General features: G+C 44.4%; 3 protein-coding genes across 3 annotated transcripts; all 3 read left to right on the top strand.

Moving 5' to 3' along the window:
* The first annotated feature begins 2907 nt into the window (after positions 1–2907).
* On the top strand, positions 2908–6967 carry LOC125774889 (uncharacterized). The gene is made up of 3 exons (XM_049445257.1): positions 2908–3233; positions 6031–6282; positions 6372–6967. Exons 1-3 carry the CDS (start codon positions 3213–3215, stop codon positions 6504–6506), a joined length of 408 nt encoding a protein of 135 aa, XP_049301214.1. The 5' UTR covers positions 2908–3212; the 3' UTR covers positions 6507–6967.
* Positions 6968–7062: 95 nt separating this feature from the next.
* Positions 7063–9123, top strand: LOC125774865 (diphosphomevalonate decarboxylase). The gene is made up of 6 exons (XM_049445220.1): positions 7063–7510; positions 7583–7653; positions 7734–7848; positions 7920–8054; positions 8126–8451; positions 8513–9123. Exons 1-6 carry the CDS (start codon positions 7456–7458, stop codon positions 8954–8956), a joined length of 1146 nt encoding a protein of 381 aa, XP_049301177.1. The 5' UTR covers positions 7063–7455; the 3' UTR covers positions 8957–9123.
* Positions 9124–9298: 175 nt separating this feature from the next.
* LOC125774836 (peroxisome assembly factor 2) lies at positions 9299–12140 on the top strand. Its single transcript, XM_049445123.1, has 2 exons — positions 9299–11788; positions 11867–12140. The coding sequence occupies exons 1-2, from the start codon at positions 9424–9426 to the stop codon at positions 12007–12009; spliced, it is 2508 nt and encodes an 835-aa protein (XP_049301080.1). The 5' UTR covers positions 9299–9423; the 3' UTR covers positions 12010–12140.
* Positions 12141–12234: the final 94 nt, after the last annotated feature.

The following is a 12234-nucleotide window of genomic DNA, read 5'->3' as shown; positions in this document are numbered from 1 at the left end:
TCTCTTTCACTTGTGTTGGCGCACGCGGCCGATAAGATGCGCGTGGTTCAAGATTCAAACATGGCAAAAACGCAAAGAAGAAAGATGGTATAGGGAAAAACTGCCGAAATAGCTTGTAAATGGTTTCCAAGAATTTACTTGATTATTTTTTATTTTTTTGGTTACTGGCCATTGGACTCCTTATCCCCCGGCGGCGGCGTACGAACAACGTGCATGATGGAGCTCGAGCATGCGCCTGGTTATTGAGAGTTTTTTGTTGATGTTGTTGCTGTGTGTGTCTTTTTTTTACGAAGCCGGCCGGAAGGTTGCGAATTTCTTGTTCAAACATGTTTTCTGCTATCTCATGATGAGAAATCGTTCAACAGCGAACATGAGTATCGACACGTCCCGCCATGTGAAATACCTGGTGGGACTTTCTTTCCTTCGGCTAGGTACTATAGCAATGGACCGGCCAGATTGCGTCAGTTTGTATGTTGCTTGCATGCGATTTATGCACGAAAAGAGTTGCACCTGAGTTATGACCGTCAGACGGTTCCGGAAATGCCACAGAATCCTGAGCCGGTTTTTGCATGATCTGGGCGGTTCCTTGGATGCTGCCTTAAAATCAACAAAATTGTATGATCGTTGACGTGATCTTCCACACGTGGACCAAAAGTAAAGCCTTTGTTGATTATTGAATGTTGAACTTATTGAACTTAAAAACGCAACTATTACCATATTTACAAGTAACTGATTAAAAACAAAAACGTACTTGGGAAATAAATGTAGATTTCATTCTAGCAATTGATTCTTAATTGATGATCACACCTGATTATCGAGGGGGAATCTCACCAACTAAATGCAAGTGGAAAGATTTAATTGGAATGGAAAACAACCGACAAACAGTCGCGGTGAGATAAACGATTGTAAGTCACACAGCGACCATTTGATAACGGTTGAATTCCATTGAACTGATCAACTGGGACCTCATTACGAAAGGGGATATCCCAAAAACAATCCCTTTTGTAGGCTTAAAAAGTGTTGCGTAGTAAATTACGGTTCGACGTTTGATTGGCTTCGATATTTATCTACACTGTGACGTAAATTCTGCCTTGGAAATGCCGTGCAGTTGATTTATTGGCCAGCTTAGTAGCTCACCCACCGTACCGCATAATCTGGGAAAGATATCGATGGGAAAGTTTGCAAAATTAACACACTTTTTCCGTTGCATCAGTCGTGTTGTCGCATGTAGCTGTGAGTACGCTACAAATAGCGTATTTTTCCCAAAAAAGTACAATTTGTACACGTGAATAATTTACACACCCACCGGAGAGATGCTGTCATTCGTTTACCTGGTGATCCAGATATGACGTGGGTTTTAATTGGGGGAGGTTCCGAACGTGACTAAGCACAGTGATAGGGAAGATAGGGCACAATTTTCCTGACCGGTGTCTGGCTACAGGTTAAACATTTTCTTCCGCCGTGCGTCACTTGTGTATGACCGTCATCGTAGAAAACCCATGACTTAGATAACTGACTTGAAGCCTTATCAGTCAACTGACTATCGTGATGTGATTCTGTGGAGAAGTGAAGGATACCTTGCCTCCCGTCTGTGGAACAAGGGCTGGGCATAGTCGCGGCAGATAAGTTTCAGATCAAACCATCAATTTCGGGAAGATTTGTCGCTTTGGATGCAGCGAAATGATAAGTAAAAGACATTTTTGCATCAACGTCAAAACACAGCAATCATCCATCATCATGGTACGAAATCACGTGCCTATGTTGTTGGTACTGGTTTTAGAGAGGCATGTGCAATGTAAAGACCGACGTCTAACACAATTCTTTAAATACACAAGACCACTCCACACATCAAGTGGAGACTGTCTCGAGACCGAAGAATTTATGGACTTTCCCAGGTGGAATTGCACCAAGAAAGAGGGGAATGTCCAGCAAGCAATTAAACGTGTGCACCTTCACGAGTCACCTTCCCGAATCGAAACCATTGTTCCCAGGCGGTTTGATAATTGATCCAGTACCGTCATGAGAACCATCAGGGCAAACCCAAACAGCAGCATAACATCGTTGACAGAAATCAAATCTTGACCTTGCTGCATTAATTTAACTACACGTCTAGCTGGGAGAGAACAGGAGCATGTAAGAAATGGAGGGAAGTCTTTATGCAACAAACCGTAAGCGATAGTATCACTAATAGCAACAACAAAGAGCCGTACGATCTTACGGAATTGAAGTGCGAGTAAAAGCGGTAGAAATTCGATTGGTACTTTACGCCGTCCAAAGGTTTGTCTGCCATTATCAATCGACGTAGAACAGATTATAGCGCAAAATAAACTGCGCAACATTGTAGGTGATGGCCGTCTGTAGTAAGATGGATGCCTACTCGAGCCCAAACAATCGCGGGGGAAAGGAATTCCATTCATTCCCATCCCGTGATCCACTTCCCGTGATGCAATCGGGTGAAATTGTTGAGCAATGCTTGGGAGTTCCCTTCGCTTTAATGGGAATCCAGTATCACTAATCAGTGCCGCTGATCTTACAAGCTGTGCAACGTGATCGGAATCAGTTGTCCACTATTGGGCACATGAAATGATTCCGAATCTAGGCAGCATCGTGCCATACAACGCGTCGATTTCTTCCCTTCCAGAATTCCCGCTTTGGAACCCAACAATCGGGTTGATCACGATTCTCGCACGAGACCGGTAGGTTATGCGACCGCTTCCAAGTGTCTCCCGTTCGGGACGTCGCGCAGGATGCAAGCAGAAGGTGTGTGCGCAACGTTCTCCAAAAAACTGAGCTACAAGATAACGGATGGGGGCGCCAACGCCGCAACCAATCGGAACCTCCACTCTTTAAACGCACACTAGCAGCAGATGAGTACGAGAGATAGAGCTACAACATCGAGCAAGTGGTGCGAGAAACTGTGAAACGGTGGCCGAGAGCGGTATTTTCCGGTTGTGTATAAATAAATAGTGCTGCCGGTTACCGTCAACGAGCAAGCTCACTTCATTGATAGCGTTCGATCGGGACGGTGCCCACTCGGAGACAGTCAGTGTGTTGTACGAAGAAAGCAAGTGCGAAAGGATTCATTAAAGTGCCCCGGTGCAAGTGCAAGTGTGATTAAAGATTAAAAAAACCCAACATTAACGTGCTGAGTGCGTTCGATAAGGATATTCTGAATTTAAGCAGTAAAAGAAAAGAAAAGATTGTTTGTGAAGATGGAGTATAAAAGCAGTAAGGTAAGCATCAACGTCACCAGCAAATGGGAAGATCAGCTAGTACAGTTCATAAAGCAGATACGGAGTCAAATCTTGTTTCAACTATGAAAAATTCAAGTAATAGTTTAAGTCAGTTAAGTATAGGCAAAAGTTGGAAATATTTTAAACACAACAAACCAAGAATGATAAGTCAATGAAATGATTTAAAGTAAAGACATCTCCTTGTCTCTTCGGATCATTTAATTAGCATAAGTTACCAAACCGTGTAAGGCAACAACTTTTTTTTCTAAATCTGCCTAAATTATTGCGATCGAATTGCAGATTCTTCTAGAACATTTCTTTGACAGACTTGGCAATTCTCTTGGCAATGTTACAAATAAAAATGATTATCAGTCTCCCAGTTAGAAATGTTAGAAAATCTTACGTTGTCTTCTTGTTTTGGATTCCAATAAATGGATAGCAATTAGCAATACGGCCAGGCCGTTCTTTATGAATAAAAAAAAAAAAATAAAAAAAATGGATAGCAAACAGCAAAGTAAAATCCAAAAACGAGTAAAAATGGGCCACTCTAAAACTCCCCAGAAAGGCGTTAAACGAAACTAGAAAAATCTCATGCGTAAATGTCTTATCTGCGCACGCGAAAAAGAAATGCACCCGGGAGGCTCGCACCGTTTGGCAGATAAATCTAGATATTCCCAAACAACGAGGCGGTGTGTCATCCCGGCCGGTCTGACGAATGCTTGTCACGAGCAACGACGTAACACCGTGCGCATATTATCGACTGGCCCTGATATAGACTGAGTGGCCTTTATGACTCAACACACAGCCCTCTGTGCGTTATCCTTAAATACAACGCACAGCTGTTGTATTGCTTTGTAATGGAACACCTGGACGTGGGGAGTATGGAGTCCTAATTGCACACCTTGAGTCATTATTATTGTTTCAAATGTAGGCCCCTCGCCAGACGATTTAGCCTGATCGGACGACGATGAGGGCCTTATCAGTCGGCGTGATGCGATTAATGCTCGTATGCAATGTGATGAAATTGTGTTGCAATTCTCACACCTGCTGGCGGTTCGTGATCGCGATTACATTGGTTTATCTTCTGCGGTGATCTCTTATCAGCGACAATCTTCAAGCGGAATGCTCTCCCTATATCACGTGAGGAACTTTGCATCATATGTGATCCCGGTGTTTACACTGCATTATCCGGACAGGGAGCACTAGGTACAGGGTTAGAGATGTGCCCTCTGGCAAGGCTTTGACCTCATCTGGTGACGGTGTCACTAAACGCCACGCAATGGCTGTCAATGGCCGAACGAGGTTGTATTTGTTTGGCGCTACTAAAATGCACTTGACCACATGGTGCTGGCTGATTGATTGTTTTGATCGTTGTCAGTATGTCAGCATGGTCAGCTTCAGCTTATCATGACTGTGCAGTACACCACACACTTAGATGTGATGATAGTTCCGGATCCGGTCGTTGATAAGCGTATCCCATCCCAATGTCGGCTCGGGTGACGTAGTATCCACAAACGATCGCCATGTGCCGAAAGTTTGAACAGCGCCTGACTTCATGACGTCATTGGAGGGCACCAATTTTGGTGCTCCAATGGTCCAATTGAGCAAGATTAGCGTAAGTTTTTGTGATCATGGCTTACAATTCTCGTCTCACAGCGATCATAACAACTGGCCCCTAGCAACTGACACTTGCGGACCATGGGTGTGTGTTCCTTTTGGGGAACTTTTTGGGATCTGGTAGGGGGCGCCTTTGGCCCAGCATCTTTAGACGAGTGATGAAATTGGTGCTCGTTAGCTTTGGATTTGTTGTTGGATCGACGATAACCTACGAAGGAGCAAGAAGTGATGTCATGAGTATAACGATGATCTCCTCCTGTAAGGTGATGATGATGTACAGTCAGCTGATGCTGGGAGCTACGTGGACGGTTTGGACAAATCAAGATCCCACACGGAGACAGCGTGCTAAGTGCGTCCGGTCGCTGAATCCTGTGGGGGATCGTGTTGTTTACCCCGTCGACAAAATGGCGAAGAAAGGGGGAAAACTGTGTCATGGCCCTGGCGCTTGCTTATCATGTGCTCAGTGCATCCGATGTTAGTAACCATGTCACCATACATACCATGGAGATGTATTTGCTAGTGTTTGTAGTGGACTGTTGTCATGTTCTCGCTGCACTTCCTTGCAACATGTGGTTGGATGCCACCATTTTGGAACAGTTCTGGGAAACTCCACGAACACGCACAGGTCACACGATCGACTGACTGGACGTGGCGTTAGTCACCGTGTGGGAAACTTGATGTTTATTCGGCCATCGATCCGAACACCGTCTTATCAACCTGAGCAAGTGGGGGAGTGCCTGCAATCTCAGCGATGCACTTGAAAGACATGCGAATGTCACTGCGAGGGTGGATCCTGTTTCTTCTCTAGAAAGGGGAAATGTTGCGTAGTGCAAAGATCAAAGACACCCACCCACCCACATGCACACATCCTCGTCCACCGTGTGTGGTTTGCTTTCTTTGGGAAGATGATTCAAATTGATTGCCCAACAAGTGAAGGCTTATCAAAATCGCGCGAAAGAAACCAAATGACCACCGTGAGATTGTTTACTCACAACCTGACCCATGACTTGCAGTGTGCCGTGCCATGCGGTTGGCATTTGCGACACTGGACTTTGACTCAAACCTTCAGACTGATCATCACCGTTACATCGATCTTTTATTTGCTGATGAGTTGCGTTTTTTGTCTTTCTGTGGCATAGAGCTTATGTTTTTTTTCTGTTCCCTTTTTCTTCTCTCATAGATGGTGAATTCCCTTCGGCTGGTGTTGGTGATAGTTTGTCTGGTTAGCCTTATGCCACACATCACGGCAAAACCATCAAATGTACGGCATAGTAAACAATTGCGCATCATAGATGATCTTCTGCGTAGCAGGACAGCCTCGTCCGAAAGGATCCGCGAACACAATCCGAACCATCAACACCACCGTAGATCCGTAGACTACGAGGATTACTACGACGAAGATTATAATCGGATGCGACAATGTTTCGAAGATGTAAGTCACCAGGATCTTCTGATAATTGATCGAACTGTACATTATTTTATTCAATATGTTTCCTTCTTTTTTTCATTCCATCATCACAGGAGGACATTAACGAGCTTTGCCAGCGCTGTTCGAAAGTAACAAAGTCATCGATGGTATTCCCCATGTGCTGCAACAATGAGGATCACACGATGACATGGTGCAAAGAGTACGTTTACTATGGGATACAAACGTAACCGGCCAGACAGAAGACAGAAGTAGACAAAGTTCCGAATAGAATTTCTCGTTCCAAGTTTATCAATAACTACGTTTAACATTAATTGATCGCTTAAAACGTACTTCAACGATAGTATTTATTATTGATAGAAAACATCTCTCATCGCCATCGGTTATTTATTCACGGAAAAAACGATTAAACGATCGTAAACATCACTTCATCGGTTTATATCTCAACAAAACACAAAAACGCATAAAGCCGTCTTTAGTAATTGTGATTGTACATACATTTCTGATCACTTTCCAGTAATATTGTGCATAAGTGAATCATAAATATAAAACTTAACTAAAGGCAGGTACTTAGCCTTGAACAAAGTATTTCACGAATAATGTTCACGTATGAAAAGGTTGCGATCAGCTTCAGTAATTAAGTAGACTAATTAGGGCAATAATAAATCAGCTTTAAATGTATAAAAAAGAAGCACAAGCTATTACTCATGTGGACGCTTTTGATTTTATCCGAAAAAAGAACTTCCGATCGTTTTTGTATCCATCCTAATTAAGAGATTTAAGAGAGAGAGAGAGAGAAAACTCTTGTGAAGAGTGTTTTGTACTACAAAAACAACAAAACCTTTTATTTAGCTGTAGCTTAAAATGAATATAAAATATGCTTCAATGCTGAATATATGATTTTTACAACTTGCATTACAAGGACCATGTGGCGCACATAAGTCGTAAAACATTTTGCCGCGAAAAACAAATAAACCGATACGAAAGAGAGAGAAGAGAAAGAGAGAGAGTACCGTTTGTTTACGTGTGTGACGTTTCACTGACGAACTGAACCTGCCAATCTAAACGAAGAGCTACCAAATGCCAACAGTGGGTTAAAATAAGCTGCTGGTGTTCGAAGAGTTTTTGTGCTATTTAACTGTTTTTTAAGTTGTAAAACGATTTGCAAAGTAGTGCAGTATGTCCACTTCCGTTACATGTATTGCACCGGTAAACATAGCCATCATAAAATACTGTAAGTACTTCCATAATATCGATGTATCGAAGTGAGGTGCACAATTGTTCATCTTCGTACACACATTTTTAGGGGGAAAGCGTGACGATGACCTGATTTTGCCGATAAACGATTCTATCAGCGTTACCCTCTCGACGGACCACGTAAGACATGCAGCATCTAAGACAGATGTTAAATAATTCATGGGATTGCCTATGGCGTTTTTGTACGTTCTCACTTCCAGCTTCGTACGAAAACAACGATCACTGCCGGTCCTGAGATAGTAAAGAATGTGCTTCGCCTAAACGGGGTAGAAGAGTCTTTCGACAATCCACGTATTCAACGATGCCTGCAGGAAGGTAAAAGGGAAGCTTTGTCAGCAAATCTTTCGGGTCTTTACATTTGGGTTTGTTTTGTGTTTGTTTCACAGTACGTAAGAAAGCTAAAGCGTCTGGGAAATGCTCGAATCCCGAGATACTGGATTGGAACATTCATGTTGAATCGGAGAACAATTTTCCCACTGCTGCAGGGCTCGCTTCGAGTGCGGCAGGCTATGCTTGTTTCGGTTAGTAAAAGCTTCGTAAACGTGTGCATTGTTTGCCCATGGAAATAAAACTCCATTCCATACAATTTCAGTGTACACATTGGCGACGCTTTACGGAATCGAAAGTGAAGAGTTGAGTGGTATAGCCCGCATGGGAAGTGGTTCGGCATGCCGTAGTCTTTACTCCGGTTACGTACAGTGGGCTCGTGGTGAACGTGCTGATGGTACGGATTCATTGGCAGTTCAGCTAGCTCCGGCTTCAGCCTGGCCGGAAATGCATGTACTTATCCTAGTCGTGAGCGATCGTAAAAAAGCTACCGCTTCAACGCAAGGAATGGCCACAAGTGTTAAAACGTCAGATTTGCTCAAGTATCGTGCTTCCGTATGTGTTCCAGAGCGTGTGGAGTTGGTGCAAAAGGTAAGAAATAACATGGAAACATTCCTTCTAGTGGATAATTCGTATTTTCCCTTACTTGTAGGCCATCGCTCAAAAGAACTTTGACACTTTCGGACGCATTGCCATGAAGGATAGTAATCAATTCCACGCCATCTGCTTGGACACATATCCACCCTGCTTCTACATGAACGATGTGTCACGCTCAATAGTCCGCATGGTAGATCAAATCAACAAGCTGGCAGGGGAAAATGCACCCGTAAAAGTGGCCTACAGTTTTGACGCTGGTCCGAATGCATGCCTGTTTTTATTGGAGAAAGATGTTGCCGAAGTGTCGGCCATCATACGACGTGTCTTTCCGTTTAATGAATGTACGACAGAGGAGTACTATAAAGGCATTCCGAATTATGAGCCAGCTATCCAAGCGGTTCCTACTTCGATGTTGGAGTCGTTCGCGGTTGAAGAACCGAATCAGCTACGCTACATCATTCACACGAAAGTTGGCGATGGGCCGAAACGTGTCGATTAAACGGAGAAAAGTTGCTTACATCAATATTCATTAACTACCTAGCAAGTACTATTTTTTCTGGTGATGATTTCATTGCTTCCAGGGGACTTTTGGGAAGGCTTATTTATATTTATATTTGTATTTTGTATTAAAATAGCTTACTGGGGTTTGCAATAAAAGAAAATGCAGGTAAACTTTTTTGTGATTCATTTGTTCATTTTGAAATCAAGTTCGTTGGCATGGAGAACGGTTTTAACATGTAAATTTGAAAAGCTCCTATTGACGTTTCAAACACACGAGCGTGACAGATATCAGCTGTGCCCGAAAAGATTGTTTTTATTCCGTTTATGGAAAGCATTCCACCGTTTACTATCCCATATCGTGCCAGTTTATGATGTTAGTTTTCGCCACTATTTTCAGCACAAAACTATAGTGAACAAGAGACTTACTCAAAGCTGTGTAATTGTGCTAAAATTAGGCCTTTGGAAATGATGGAAAATCAAATCAGACGGTGGCACCTACTGCTGTACATTTCTCGGATACGCTTTCCACGTTATCCGGCCTACTATTTTCCGGTGTTTGTCCTGCTGCAGGGTTTCAAAAAGCTTCGTTTTGACCTGAAATTACGCTCGCTAGACTTTTACCTGCAACCCATACCGAATGTGCTGTTCGAGCAGGCTCAGTCCAACCAGCTAGTGAACTCGGAACATACGCTCTTCGTATCGCCAACCGTGTTCCGGGAGTATGTGGTGGAACACGAAATTAATTGGATCAATCTTGTCTTGAAGGTAGCAAAATCAACGGAACCAACGGAATCAACGGAAACTCAGCCTGGCAAAAGTCTCGTATCGATCATACTGAACAAGCAGGATGTGTCCTTACTCTGCCAAATAGCACCGCATCCGGATGTGCCTATAACAGCGCTTTGGGTCAAGGAGAATCTGGTGGAAAATCTTAACGAACGTTACACCCGCAGCGGAGAACGATACCGCGGTCGTTTACAACGTATCGCCGAAGGTCAGCATCTGCCAGCGATTGTTGCGAAAGCGAACATCTTTATCTACCAAACGCCGTACGATTTGAGCTCGGACATGGTAGATTTCATCCTGGGACGTTACTTTGAAACACCGCGGCTACTCTACCGAAACCACACTTATCAGGTTCCGCTGACGGAGCGCTTTTTGGGCAATACTTTCTATACGAAAAATTTCGCTATACTGGCCCACATGAAGTCACTTTGGTTCAAATGCCTCAACCTTGATTCAACTGCCGGCGGATTCGAGATGAGCGGCATCGTGCAAAAAAGTCTTACGACACTGCAGCAAACGACAACGTACAATAACTTTTTGCTTCCGGAACGATTCGATGGACCTAACATGCGACCCAGCTGTCCGTTCGGGTTGCGAAAATATTTCGACTCCTTGCGCTCGTCACTGCAGGCGTACATGAAGATGGAAAACAATGGATTAGTGCAGAACGGAATTTACCCGGTGTTTATGCTGCGCGGTGAACGTGGGATCGGCAAGATGGCTGTGCTACGATCAGTTGCCAGTGCACTCGGTATTCCTATTTATTATGCGGATTGTAGCGAAATCATGACCTCCATTAGCTCCCAAACGGAGACGAAGCTAAGCAGCGCCTTCAACAAGGCGAAGGTATGCGAGCCGTTGATTATTTGTCTGGAAAACTTTGAAGTGTTCGGTGTCGACAACGAAGGCCACGAGGATCAGCGTATAACGGGTTCCTTTCAGGCGGAACTATCCACTCTTTTCAGCCGGAAGTATTCTCATCCAGTGGTGGTAGTGGCCATTGCAAACCAGAAAGAATCGAACACACCCAAACTGACCTCGCTGTTTCTGGAGGTGATACAACTTCATCCACCAACCACCGGTGAACGGTACGACCTTTTACGTTGGATCTCCCTAACCCAGCGTTATCGACTTCCCAGCCGACAGCTGCATAAAATTGCCGAACAAAGCCAAGGGTTCACACTGTCCGATTTGGAGCTTTTGTACGGGAATGCCCTGGAAGCGTGGCGTCGCTCCAAAGACGCACGGGTACAGTCGAAACATTTCCTCGAGTCGTTGGAAAGCATGCAATCTACCTTCTCGGACAGTCTCGGTGCACCGAAAGTACCGAAGGTGCTGTGGTCGGAGATTGGTGGTTTGGCAAAGCTGAAGTCGGAAATACAAAACTCGATCGGATTGCCGTTGCGCCACAAGCATCTAATGGGGAAGAATATGCGCCGGTCGGGTATACTGCTGTACGGCCCACCGGGCACTGGAAAGACGCTGATTGCGAAGGCTGTCGCGACCGAGTGCAACTTAAGCTTCCTCTCCGTGCAGGGACCCGAGCTGCTAAACATGTACGTCGGACAGAGCGAGCAGAATGTGCGAGAAGTATTCGCACGGGCAAGGACCGCTTCACCTTGCGTGCTGTTTCTCGACGAACTTGACTCATTGGCACCGAATCGCGGTGTGAGCGGAGATTCCGGTGGCGTAATGGATCGTGTGGTCTCACAAATGCTTAGCGAGATGGACGGCATATCGAAGGATCCGGGACAGCAAATTTTTATACTGGCCGCCACAAATCGTCCAGATCTAATTGATCCAGCTCTGTTGCGTCCGGGACGGTTCGATAAGCTGCTGTACGTTGGTCCGAGCTGTACGGTGGAAGATAAGGAAAGTGTACTGCGTGCCGTGACGGGACGTTTCCGGCTGGCGACGAACCTAACGCTGCGAAAGATCGCCGAATGCTTGCAGCAGGATATGACCGGTGCGGATATGTATTCGATCTGTTCGAATGCTTGGTTGAGTGCAGTACGGCGCACCGTTAAAGAAACCATTGCAGGAGGTAAGAGTACGAGATTGACGAGTTTCCAGTTCTATTAAGTCGGGGACGGTGATCTGATGCATGCTGTTTCTTTTGCAGATTCCATCGAGGAGGGTCTCAGTGCGGATCAGGTGATCGTAACGGAGGAAGATTTCAAAGAAGCGATTAAAAAGTTCATCCCCTCTATAAGCCCCGCCGACATGGCGTACTTTAATCAGCTGAAGGGAAACTTTAGTGTATGAAATGGACATGACAAGAAGAATACATACAGGTAACGGGTGATTTATAATGGTGTATGGATGTGTGTTCACTGCAAGGACACAATTGTTATTTAGTTTTACGTACTGATAAAGATAAAGGGTCTTCTATTAAACTTATTGATACGAACAAATCGAACATCTCGATGACACATGTTTTACTCATTGGACAATACCCATATGACTTACCAGTTTACAACACCAACAACC

The sequence above is a fragment of the Anopheles funestus genome, chromosome 2RL (assembly GCF_943734845.2).
Source record: "Anopheles funestus chromosome 2RL, idAnoFuneDA-416_04, whole genome shotgun sequence".
Taxonomy (NCBI): Eukaryota; Metazoa; Arthropoda; class Insecta; order Diptera; family Culicidae; genus Anopheles; species Anopheles funestus.
This window is presented reverse-complemented; position numbering and strand designations above follow the sequence as displayed.